This window comes from Schistocerca cancellata, chromosome 6, assembly GCF_023864275.1.
Source record: "Schistocerca cancellata isolate TAMUIC-IGC-003103 chromosome 6, iqSchCanc2.1, whole genome shotgun sequence".
NCBI lineage: Eukaryota > Metazoa > Arthropoda > Insecta > Orthoptera > Acrididae > Schistocerca > Schistocerca cancellata.
Window position 1 is genome coordinate 147,330,407 of NC_064631.1, and position 13,507 is coordinate 147,343,913.

The 13,507-nt window shown below is 37.3% G+C and overlaps 1 protein-coding gene across 2 annotated transcripts in view; it reads left to right on the plus strand.

Moving 5' to 3' along the window:
• The window catches only part of LOC126191107 (uncharacterized), an 81,876-nt gene extending 68,861 nt beyond the window's left edge, over nucleotides 1-13,015 (plus strand). For both annotated transcript variants that reach the window (XM_049931846.1, XM_049931847.1), the window contains exons 5-7: nucleotides 1,356-1,474; nucleotides 10,862-11,444; nucleotides 11,592-13,015. In XM_049931846.1, the coding sequence (XP_049787803.1) occupies nucleotides 1,356-1,474; nucleotides 10,862-11,444; nucleotides 11,592-12,529 (1,640 nt within the window). In that variant the 3' untranslated portion in view covers nucleotides 12,530-13,015. The remainder of the gene's footprint in view (nucleotides 1-1,355; nucleotides 1,475-10,861; nucleotides 11,445-11,591) is intronic.
• The last annotated feature ends 492 nt before the right edge of the window (nucleotides 13,016-13,507 follow it).

The window sequence follows — 13,507 nt, forward strand, 5'->3', positions numbered from 1 at the left end:
GCATGAACTCGTTGGTGCCAATGTTCAGGTCACATTCCTATCCCATATAACTGCTGCGGCTTCCTCCTGCATTCCTATGCCATACCAATGTTGCCATCCTCTGTGCTGATATCCACCCTTCCTCAATCCCTCCTCTTGGCCCCCATTTCCTTTCTCCTCTCTCCCACTCTACTTGACACAACCCTCCCTTGCAGTCAACCTGCAGAACTGTAGTCACAGGTCATTGAGCACTGTGTGTGTGTGTGGGGGGGGGGGGGGGTTACAATTTTCAAAATTTGTTCCTGTAAATAACTATTCAATGTAAAATTGACTTATTCAGTACAATACAAGTACCAAAACATTTCTGTAGAAAGTATTATTGTACCATGTTGGGTCGACAGCTGATATGTAAACAATAAGTTTCCAAGTGGAAATAAATCACTAGAAAGATAATCAAAGCTCCGAATCTCTCAGTGAACATGCGTTAGAAGAGGAAACAAAAGATGATCTCTTATGCTAACAAGTGTAAAATGGCGTGTCCAGTGAAGCTGAAGATACCCAGAAGGTATGTATGAGCATTTCAGGCAAAGAAGCTAAGAAGTAGACATAACCTCAATGGTGTGACAATTTACTTGAAATGCCTGGAGGCATGGTATTGCTTTGAAGATGTAATAAAGAATAAAGATATTGCACTGGAAACTAATTTGGGGGATATGTGGGTGCTTTAAAATATTCTACCAAAAAAAGTGCAAACAAAGCATGAAAATCTGACAGTGAAATGTTATTGATATTTTTGGATTGTTAACAGTGATCAACAATATTAATTTTCTTAAGATAACATAAATTTTCAGAATTAACTCTTCTGCAAAATAGCTCACTTGAAGTTTAGTAAGATGTATGTCTCTTTTACCGTTTTTCAAAAACTAAAATGTTACAGAAACTTTTTATTTTGTGTCTTACATGAGAAACTCGCTCCAGCCAGAAACCAAACATTCTGCAGTAGCTCTCAAAAGCTGGGGAAAGGGTATCTTGTGGGAAAGGAGTAAAGGTGCAGAAGAAGGAAAAAGTACTACAAAACATGCGGACACTGGAAAGATGCAAAAAAATTTCAGTTGCTAACTTTCGTTTCATGCTTTCTGTGAATGATAAATCATCTACACAACCATTTTAACGACAAAAATTGAGATGCATCACCCAAAAGTCCTAGATCAGATTGATGTTAAACTCCTATTGAGTGATTATTGAATAAAGTTGATATTTTACTTTATTAATACATGGAAATTTAAAATTTTTGTCTTCTGCTGCCATGTGAACACAGATATTTTACTGAAACTTTACAGTACAATTTTTATTTATGTGGTGGTTTTCTCACTTAGGTGGAAACCTGAACATTCCTAATGGTCATGGTACTACACCCTTAATGGACGTAATATCATATGCTGATGGTGATGCAGCTCTTGATATTCTGCAGAGAATTTGGGACAAAAATCCTGATGTGAGTACTTTGCTCCTCAATATTTTCATTTAAGTGAACGTCAATAATATAATACTGCAACTTTGTATGCCCCTATTGTTTTCACAACTACTGAAAGCTTCACTATACACACTTAATACTTATGGATGCTGTGGGATCAAAAACAGAAACTTCCAAGGAAAAATGAAAAAAAGCAGCACCTTAACTGTAACATTCAGTTATTGATGTACTTCCATTTCTGTTGGGATATTGAAATGTTTAATGGAACTCGTTCTCTGTAGGTGGAATGGTCTGCATTTCACATGTCAGATGGATCCCAGCTGAATAATGATATAATGTCTTCCCTAATATCTTGTCACTGTCATGTTCTTCCTGTTATCCCTCCATATTATAGGACCTTATTGTAATTGCCCAGGCAGGCTTCTATATAGGGAACTAGAGAGATGACATTATCTTCTACAAGGAAAATCATTGTGATGGTTGTTTGACTATCCATAATCAGATGAATTCTTTGACAGCACATGCTTATTGCACAAAGTGATTTATGTTAATGCCTAACTCTGAAAACTATACTCACTTCTGTTGCCACCACAACTATCTTAAACTGTAGCAGTAAAACCTGATAAAGATGACGACGTTGGCTGCTAAAACCCATTTTTAACTAGCCTTTAGAAGCAGTTTCAGCCCACAGAGCCTTGCAATGAATTCTGATCTGTTGAAATTTAAGACTGCCATGAAACTCTTCAAGACTGACAGCCCAGTGCAGCCTGGATATTGTGGTTACCAGAGGTGGCTGGCTGTATCTTGGTTTGAGAGAAACTGTATTGGAAGTAGGGAACTGAAGGAACATATACAGTGTGTTTCAAATTTTGGAGACGCCCAGCTATTTTCATACAAACACAATTCACTATATGAAGTTTCCTTGCCATAAAATTTAAAGTCATAAATGATATATAAATATTTCATACTTCTTATAGGGGACACTGTAGAACACTTAGAAATGAAGAGTGGATGCAGAATTTCTGTAAAGTGATGAAGTAAATGACAACATAATTGATTAGTAGAGAAAATCATGTGCGACAGAATTGCCCGAGTAAAACAAGATCCACTAGAGAGATGAAATCTTTATGCCTAATTATGTTGTAGACATCATTTATTTTTCTGCCCAAATACCAAAACTCATCAACTACTTTTAGTGTATCATTTCCTGATTAATTCTGTCAGTGTGACCTGATTTAATTTGACTACCATTGTTAAATTATTGTTGATGTTTATCTAACAACCTCTTTTAAAGACACAATCCATTCCATTCAACTACTCTTCCAAGTCCTTTGTCATTTCTGATGGAGTTACAATGTTATCGGCGAACTGCAAAGTTTCTATTCCTCATCACCAAGCATTACTTCCCTTTCCAAATTTCTCCTTGGTTTCCTTTCAGCAAGCAGTAATGTACAGGTTGAATAACATCAGGGAGAAGTTACAATCCTATACCCCTCTCTCCTCGACTGCTGTTTTCCTTTTCTTCCCTTCAACTCAAGATAATATTTCACTCTCTGTATCTTACTCCTGCTAACATCAGAATTTCAAAGAGTGTATTTGAGTCAACAGAGCCATGAGCGGTTGCAAAGTCTACAAATACTATAAATGTAGGTTCACCTGTCTTCAGTCCATCTTCTAAGGTAAGTCATAGAGACAGTATCGCTCTACGTGTTCTAACTTTATCCAGAATCAAACAGATCTTTGCCGATATTGGCTGCTAACAATTTTTCCATTCTTCTGTAAATAATTTGTATCGCCATTTTGGAACCATGAGTTATTAAACTGATGGTTTGGTAATATTCACACCTCTCATACATCTTGCACATCAAGTGGAATAATCTTAATAATTCTGAAGGATTGTCACCTGCTCTTTAGACCTTGTTTTGAATTAGGTCTTTGTAAAATTCTTCTAACCATGTTGTATATCCCAAATCATCTTCATTTATTTCCTCTTATATTTCTATAATACTGCCTTCAAGTTCATTTCCTTTGGATAGCCATCCTGTTTATTCCTTCCTCCTTTCAGCTTTCCGTTCTTTGCTTAGTTTTGATTTACGATCTGAGTTCTTTGTATTCATACAGCTACTACCTTTTTTTTTCCAAAGTTGTCTCTAATTTTCCTATAGCTAGAACCTGTCTTTCTTCTAGTCGTGTATGTTTCTGCAGCCTTGCAGTTCTTGTCAAGGTTCCATGTCTTTGAATTAATACCTTCCTGCAATCTCTTCAGTTTTAATTTCCAATTCATAAATTATGCTGAGAGTCCACTCAATGCCTTAAAATGTTTTGCATTTTAAAATCTGGTTTCGAAATCTGTCTTACCACTGTGTGAGCTATCTCACCGTCTCTTCCACATATACAACCTGCTTTCATGATTTCAAACTTCTCTGAAGTGTCATATAAAACGTAAAAGACATCCCAAAAATGGTCATTTGATGTGACATTCATACAATATTGGACATTTCACATACTTATTCTTCATGTTTTGACTTTATGGTATATGCTTTGTGCAGTTGGAGAACTTGCAGTGAAATAGTCTTTTCCAGAAATCTGCTCTTTGTCCTTATGAGCATGTCACATGTGACAAGCTTTGGATGTGGTTCTGTGAGTATCATCCCATTTGATTGCTTTCTGTTGGATTTTAATAGCAAAACATTTATCGATGACTTTCACTGCTGTAAATCAAAGTATGATCCAGCAAATGTGATTTTGAATGTAGTACAGATTAATTGTTCAAAGGATTACCCAAACAAACCACATGTACCAGGAAAACATGAAAATCCGTCAGCCAGGTACAGAAGTGGCACTGATATCAGTGAAATTTATGTTTTCAAGCAATGGAAAATCTATGATGAAACAACTTTCTTATCTCTGTATGTGTTATACAATAAAGATTGATGCAACCTTGTTGTGTGAAATAGAAGCTTTTTTAAAGTTGATGGATTTCAGGGTTTCATTTAAATAAATTGAAGTACTAGTACATCATTAAATTCTCGCCCCCCCCCCCCTCCCCTTCTTTTTTTGCAGTTTATCATTCATAGTTGTTGAACTTTCTTCAATGTTTTAAGGACTCTGCTTCTTTATTTTTAACAGTTATGAAATGAATAACTGAATTCAGATGTGTTGTGCATCTCTTGAAGATGATCCATATAAAGCAAGTCTTAAAACTCCAACAATGGATAGAAACATCAAGAAAAAGACACAAAATGGTATGGAATGATCAGTAAAAGTGAAAGAAATAGCTGACGCAATAGGCATATCAGAGTGTGGTACATGTTCCACGTGGAGAATTAACATTTTATACAAAATGGCACAGCATTTGTTGAATTCTGGCCGAAAGTAAAAGTGAAAACTAAATTCACAGCCATGTTAGGAACTTTTCAAGGAGAATGCAACTGATCTGTATGACTGTTTGCTTTGAATACGACATAGTTCCATCACTGCACACTTGAAGCAAAACAACAGTCAAGTCAGCTGTTGTTATCTGGAAACCATGTACCAAACGAGATGACTTCACTTCCACCTGCCACTTAGGTTATAACCAGTGTGAAATGGAAAAGAGATTCATCTCCTTTGTTACTTTGCAAAGGGAAAACAAAAACTCATCAATATTGTGCACCAATTTGAAGAAATCAGCATCAGCATATCATCACTTTAAAAAAATCTTTTAAAATCAATCATTTTCCTTCAGGGCAACACTCTTGCTGACAAAAGTATTCTGGCAGTTGTAGAACTGGGGCGGGGGAACTTGAAATGTGAACTGTAGAACGTTCATGCTGTTCACCAAATGTCTCATTCGCAGACTATCTCAGACTCCTACATGTGAATAAGTTTGTGTATGGTAAACTCTGTAACCCAATCAAAAGGTTATGGCTGTAGGCATGAGCAGCATTGGGACTGTTTGTATTTTTCTATAAAGTTTCAAAAGAACTGCTTAAGCACATGCACTCCTGCTGTAAGTCTGTGCACTGCTCCACGTGCCCTCCATCGTGAAAGCTCGCCTGTCCGATATCAAAATGATTGTCTTCTGATGGTAAGATTACAGGAAGACCCACAGATTATGCAGAGCACTAAGTTTTTCTATAATCTGGTCTCATGCAGAATTTTATTGAAAACTGCTGTCTCGATTCATAAAGGGATTCAGACAGTCGTATTTCCACCGATTCAGTGATGATTGACTCCAAAAGTTTGATGTATGGGCCACAATTTTTGTTTCGTTATGTTTCATCGAATGACCAGTGGAAAAACAGTGTTCATTGATAGTGAACCTATTTGCTTGGAGAAGACGAATATGCCACTGATATTCTGCAATGGGATCTTGCCCTGTGTAAGATTTGCTGCATTCATATGGAATTCTGTAAACATTAGCTTCACACAAGTCTTAAGTTGTCTTTAATATATCCCACAAACACTGATATTTTGGAAGACGGTCAAAAGATTACTTTAACTTTATGTCTTCTTAATGTTCTGCCTATGTTAGCTGAAACATTTCCAATAAAAGATAGACAAGGAGTGATTTTGAAGGCCTCATCCTTTTCCTTGTTCCATCTTTTGTACATCTGTAGTACTCTATGTACTTGTTGAGACAAATATCCATTGTTGAAAAAGACAGTTTGCAGGTGTTCCAGTTCCGTTTGCAGGCTGTTGGCATCTGAGATGGCACGACCTCAGTGTATCAAGGTCTGTAGAACCTCATCATTTGTGCACAATGGTGGCAATTAGTAGATTGTAAATTAAGGTAAGAATGAGTGGCCTTTTGAAAGACTGGATGTCAGATTGTGCCATCACTCTAATGTTGCAGAAAGATGTCTAAAAATGACAAACAACCATCTTTCTCCACCTCCATAGCAAATTTTATTTTTCTATTATGGAGTTCTGATGTTGGAACTCTTGGAGACTGTCCGAACCTTGAGGGCAAATTATAAAAGTGTCAACAAAGTATCGTCAAACACAGTTGGTTTCGCTGCTTTCCAGCTTGAGTGACTGGAGTTTGCTGATAAAAAAATAGTGAGCAGAACTGGAAGCAGCCACTTACAATTTTACAAAATTTACTTAAACACATTGTAGGCAAGTGCCGTCATATACAAAATTCGAGTTATTTTATCAGCAGACTCCAGTCACTCAAGATAGAAATCAGCGATTTGTTGGTCAGTTTTGATGTTGTTTCACTTTTTACAAATGTACAATTGGTGGACACATTGCATCTCACTGGCAATAGGTTTGAAGCTGACATTACAGTGCTGTTTCAGCAGCATCTCTCCTTGACATACTTTTGATTTGACAGTGCGTTTTTTGAACAATCTGACTGTCAGCATGGGGCTCCTTTGTTTCCAAGGTAGCAACCTTTTTATGGAAGTATCTGAAGGGCGAGCACTCACCTGAGCTGCTTTAAAACCAACGATGTTTTGGGAATACGTTCGTGACAACTTTATAATTTGGCCTCATGGTTTATACAATTTCCAGAAGTTCCTTCAAGATCTGAAGTCCACACATGAAAAAATAAAATTTACAATGGAGGTGGACAAAGATGAAATAAAATTTACAATGGAAGTGGACAAAGATGGTTCCGTGCTGTTTTTAGACATCTTTCTGCAATGTAAGAGTAATGGCTCAATTGGGCATTCAATGTTTCAAAAGGCCACTCATACTGACCAATCCACTAGCTGACACGATCCTATACAAATGATGGCATTCTAAAGACCTTGATCCACCAAGCCCATACCATACCAGGTGCTGACAGATAGCCTGTAAACGAAACTGGAACACATACAGTCATCTTGAACAATGGATTTTTGCCTCGGCAAGTACATAGAGCAGTACAGATGTACCGAAGACAGAACAAGGAAGACAACGAGGCCTTCAAAATGAAGTCTCTTTTGTAGATCAGTTACATTTTCTAAGTTTTCTGCCAATAAAACACAGTCCTTTGGTTTGCCTTCTGCATGACATTTTCTGTTTTCTTTCTAATGTAAATTGTTCATAATTGTAATTCCTAGGTATTTAGTTGAATTTATGGTCTTTAGATTAGACTGCTTTCTCATTTAACTGAAATTTAATGGATTCCTTTTGGCACTCAGGTGGATGACTGCACTTTTCATTATTCGGGGTCAATTGCCAATTTTTGTACCATTCAGATATCTTTTCTAAATTGTTTTGCAATTCGTTTTGACCTTCTGATGAATTTACGAGACAATAAATGCCAGCATCATCTGCAAACAACCTAAGACAATTGATAAGTTGTGTTCTAAATCATTTATATCGATAATAAACGCAGATGGCCTATAACACTACCTTGTAGTATTCTAGATATCACTTCCGTTTTACTCGACAAGTTTCCGTCAGTTACTACAAACTGTGACTTCTCTGACAGGAAATCATGAATCCAGCCATATAATTGAGACGATATTCCATAAGTATGCAATATCACTACAAGCCGCTTGTGTGGTACAGTGTCGAAAGCCTTTTGGAAATCTACAAATACATAATCAATTTGAAATCCCTTGTCAATAGCACTCTACACTTCGTGTGTGTAAAGAGCTAGTTGTGCTTCACAAGAATGATGTTTTCTGAATCCATAGTGACTGTGTGTCAATAGACCATTCTCTTTGAGGTAATTCATAATATTTGAACACAATATAATATATGTTCCAAAATCATGCTCCATATTGACGTTAATGATATGGGCCTCTAATTTGATGGATTACTCATACCACCTTTCTTGAATATTGGTGTGACCTGTGCAACTTTCCAGTCTTTGGGTACAGATCTTTCATTGACCGAGCGGTTGTATATGATAGTTAAGCATGGAGCTGTTGCATCAGCGTACACTGAAAGAAATGTAATTTTTATACAGAGTCTGGACCAGAAGACTTGCTGTTATTAAGTGATTTAAGTCTTAAAAAATTGTTAAACATTTTTCCCATCTTTTGGGCAATTTGTGATTACCACACCAGTAAAAAATTTCCCCTTTTTCTGTGAACGATTCATTGAGCCATTTTTTCACATCTTCATATGAAGGAAAGTGCTGCTCAGCAAGTGCATGACTCTTCAATGGAAACAAGTGGTAATCGGAAGGAGCAAAATGTGGTGAGTAAGCCACATGGGGTAGAGCTTCCCAGCTGAGTGCTTCCAACATGTGAAGGTGCATTGTCATGAAGGAAAATGACTTTGTGTTGCCTGTTTCAGTATTGTGGCCTGTATTCAAGCACCGAATGGTTCAGGTCGGTCAGTTGTTGTTGGTAACATTTAGTAATAACCGTTCTCCAGGTTTTAACAGTTCATAATAGAACAGGCCCTTCTGGCCCCACCAAACACAGGGCATCGTCTTCCTGCCAAAGCAATGTGGTCTTGCGGTTGATGTGGGTGGTGTGCCTGGGTCTACCCATTTTCTTTTGCACTTGCAATTGTCAAAATAAATCCACTTTTCATTCTCTGTAACTATACGACGCAAAAAGACGTCCTTTTGTACTGAGTGAGCAAAATATCACGGTTTTTTGTGCTTTTCCATGTGCCTGTCGTTCTACTCATGTAGTACCCTACCAGTCTTCTGAACCTTTCCCATCTCTTGTAGCTGATTGCAAACAGCTTGTTGACTAATGCCCAATTGCTCAGCAAGTTGTTTTTGTGGTTGCGAATCATCTTTGTTGAGCTATGCTTCCAGTTCCACATCTTCATATATTTTTGGCAGTTTTCCCTGTTCCTTGTTTGCAACATCATAGTCACCATTTTTGAAGTGCCGAAACCATTGTTCGCCCATATCTTGTGATGGAGCATGTTCACCATAAGATTCTCGAGGTAATCGGAATGATTCAGCAGCAGTTTTCTTCAAATAAAAACAAAAAATTAATCCTGTCTGCAGATGATCTTTGTTTGACATAAATTTCAACATATTGAACACAACAACACAACACTTATCATACACTTCCCATATTTATCACTCCTACGCATCTGTCACTTGTTGATGACATAACAAAATGACGCAGTGTCAGAACTTTAGAGCAGAAACTTCATTGGTGCAACATCTGTTGTCTGAAATCCGCATTTTATACTTGAACATGTGGTATATGCCCCACTAATGTTAAAAATTCTCCATAGCATCGAAACAATTACTCTATAGAAACTGTCTTCAAATTAAGCTCCTGTCCTGCACGTAAATGATATCATGAGCAACTTTAATGTTATACGAATCTGTCATTAAGCTGTTGGTGTAATACTTCACACAGATTAGCAAATCTGCTGTATTCACAAGTACAGTTTTACAAATCAGTAATATAGTACAATTTTCATACTTTCCATACATTTTTATTTCTTTTCAAAGAGAAGACAATAAATTGTGTATATATTACTGTAACTTCATTTGGTGGATGCATTTTGGATGGACCAGCAAAGTTTAGGTAAATAAGGGTATTACTGATAATTTATGCAGTGTGTGTGTAATCATTTTTGAGAATATAATTTGGATATTAAACTGTTCTTGGCTGTATTACTTTTTGTTTAAAATGTTGTATCCATTACTCATTGAAAAATTCCTCAACCACTCATATTAACAATATGGAAAGGCTAGATTGTTACCAAATAGACGTGATGAGTCACAGACAGGCACAATGAAAAAGACTGCAAAAAAATTAAGCTTTCAGAGGAAGTGCTTCTTCCAAAGTAGAACACACACACTGCCGCGTGGGATTAGCCGAGCGGGCTTAGGCGCTGCAGTCTTGGACTGTGCGGCTGGTCCTGGCGGAGGTTCGAGTCCTCCCTTGGGCATGGGTGTGTGTGTTCATCCTTAGGATAATTTAGGTTAAGTAGTGTGTAAGCTTAGGGACTGATGACCTTAGCAATTAAGTCCCAAAAGATTTCACGCACATTTGGACATTTTTTGAACACACACACACACATTCACACATTCACACAGCAGCTGGAGACAGTGTCCACATATTTTGTGCAAATGTGCATGTTTTCTGTTTTGGAAGCAGGTCTTTGTCTGAAAGCTTAAATATTTTTGCAGTCCTTTTCATTGTGCCGGCCTGCAAATCATTGCCTCCTCTGTGTGGTGAGCAGCAGTCTTATCTTTTCCATATTGTTGTTGTCCGCTCTTGTCAATTACCTGCAGTTATTACTGCACACCGGCTGGGGTGGCCGAGCAGTTCTAGGCACTACAGTCTGGAACCGCGCAACCGCTACAGTCGCAGGTTCGAATCCTGCCTCAGGCATGGATGTGTGTGATGTCCTTAGGTTAGTTAGGTTTAAGTAGTTCTATGTTCTAGGGGACTGATGACCTCATCAGTTAAATCCCATAGTGCTCAGAGCCATTTGAACAATTTATTATGCATCATTGTTATATAAGGTACTTACAAATGTTCAAAATTATGATTTCAGATATCCTCATTAGAGTCACAGAACTCTTCAAATGAAACTGCATTGTGGCGTGCTATGCTGGCTGGTTCCCCTCAGTTGGCAATGGATTTATTACACAGAGGTGCTGATCCAGGACATCGCGCAAAAGTGTATGCTGCTAGGTGGCACAGACTACCTTCAGCAGACCAAACTAACAGACTTCTTGGAGTGGAGGCGACCTCAAATGGTGTTTCTGCACTCTATGCACCTTTGTTGCAGCAGTCATCTCCATACATTAATCATTCATCAGTTTTCACACACTCAAGACTGGAATCTATAGAAAGACCTCTGCCATTCAATGTTAATTTGATGAATAAAGTTATGGCATGTGCTGTTTACCCTGTTGTTGATAATACATACACCTCAGAACTTTTCACTCCAAATGTACTTGAAGAATTGGAGAAATTGCTGTCTAGTGAAACTAAATTTGATGCACAAGAAATGCTGCTTAAGGGAATAACAATGCAAGAAATAGGTATACTGTTGTTTGGACATGTAAAGGCAGGACTGCAACAATTGTGCGTCCGGCAGATCTTGCACCATATATTATTCGAGAAACCATTGGGTAAGTATTACATTATATTCTGTTTGTAGTTGCTTGTGGTATGTATCAGATTATTGTTGTAACATGACTAGATGTTCAAAATGATGTCAGATATTCCCATGTATTATACTCATGCCATTGTAGTGATTGTACAATTTATTCTTTCAGCTCAGGCATTTGAATTGCTTACTAATTTAAAAGGCGCAGAAGATGAAACAAAAGAAGAAATGAAGACCGCAGTCACAGTGCCTGCTGTAGATGCTATAGAAAATTGGGATGATGACTTAATTGAAACTGACAATGTACAAGCTCGTCCAACTTTTGAATCAAGTTCAGACGACGTAAATTCTGATTTGTCAGAATGTAGCAAAGAATACTGTGGTGTAAATCCAAATTTGGTAAAGGATCATTGGAACCTAATACATAAGCTGTGTCCTTCTGTCATTCACAAATTAGTTGTATCTGTATTAAACCTTCCCACTGTGTTAGTTCCTCGTTTTGAAATTGAAGCTGCACGTTTACAATTTGGTGCTTCTATGTATACATATGAACATGTGGGGAGCATGGTAGACTGGGAAGGAATGTCTTATGAAGGATCAACAGAGCAATTTTGGGATATTGTTGATGATGGAGACTTTGACATGACGTACGCAAGTGACAGCTATGATGAAGATGTTGATGATGACTCTGACTACTGTTTGTTTGTCCGGCATCCACCAATCTCTTGTAATTCATTCCCATTAATGTCATCAGTACCTACTACTTCTTCTTCAGATGAAGATATCTTATATCCTTGCAATAATGAATCCGCTGCTGAGGTAGTGAGAGGTATCACCCAAGCACGGAAAACTGCCAGAAATGTGTCGTCTCCATCAGAATACAGTGAAGTTGATCAGAATAGCTTGGATATTGATGCAGCCAAAGACATTCATGAAAGCGAAACTACTAATTCTGGAAACTGTAGTTCGGGAGAGCAAGTTCCATCAAGTGTGCGAAGGGATGAGTATCAGAAACTCAACTGTGAAGTTTGCAGCTGCAGCACCAGCTCCTCAGAAACTAGTTTCAATAATAGTGCAAGTAGTAATGAAACGACAAATTCAAGATGAACTTATATGGACGATGTAAAAAAAACCTGTGATCTGCATTTCTGTTTAAGGTGGAAACTGATGTATTGGACTTTGAAAGGCTGTGAATTTATTATGGAACTTACATAAAACTTTTTTTTTTTTTTTGGCTACAATCGTTTTGTTTATTACTTTCTCTTTGTGTGCAATCAAAAGCAGGTGTTTGCTAATGTCTACTATTCTAGAATATTTCACTGATTGGTGGAAGGTCCCACACATTGTCAAGCATTTTGTTCCACAGGAAAAAAATTAATAATAATAAATAAATAAATGTCTTGTAGGTGTAATGTATGCATGAAAATCTATGAATTAGACATGTACTGTTGTACTATTCAGTTGTACAAATTTCGTTTTCCAATTTCCACAGTCTTCTTTAATGGTGTTTTCCCCCATCAAAGTGGAATTCCAACAAATTATACATGTTTAGCTTTTGTCAAAGAAGTTAATAAACATAGAAATGAAATTCAGTATCGTGAGTGTTTCATCATAATTAGTGTTTTTTTCTGTCTTTAACATAAATAAACCATAAAATGCAAACTAATTCTAAAAAATAATTGTACAAGTTGTTAGCAGAAGTATTTCATTGGCTTTGAAAGCAGCTTTTTGAACCACATTTTGCATTTGTGAAAATTACACAAAACAGTCAGAAATGTGAAATTTATTGTAGTTGATATTCATAATGCAAGGTGTATTTAATTCTATTTTCAGCCTTAGAAAATTATATTGTGATGGAAAAGATTACCCTTAGTTACAAGTCCTCTACATACTGAACAATTTGCTGCAAAAGATTTTGAGGATCTCTATGGTAGAGGTGAGCATCCTGTTTTATGGTATATCCTCAGTTTGGCAGGGATCAGCAGCTCAATCCTATTTTATTTTCAGTTTACTATGTAGGTCAGCAACAGTCAAACTCTACACCATCCCGTCTGTGCGACCATCCCACCAGCTTCAACTTTTGAA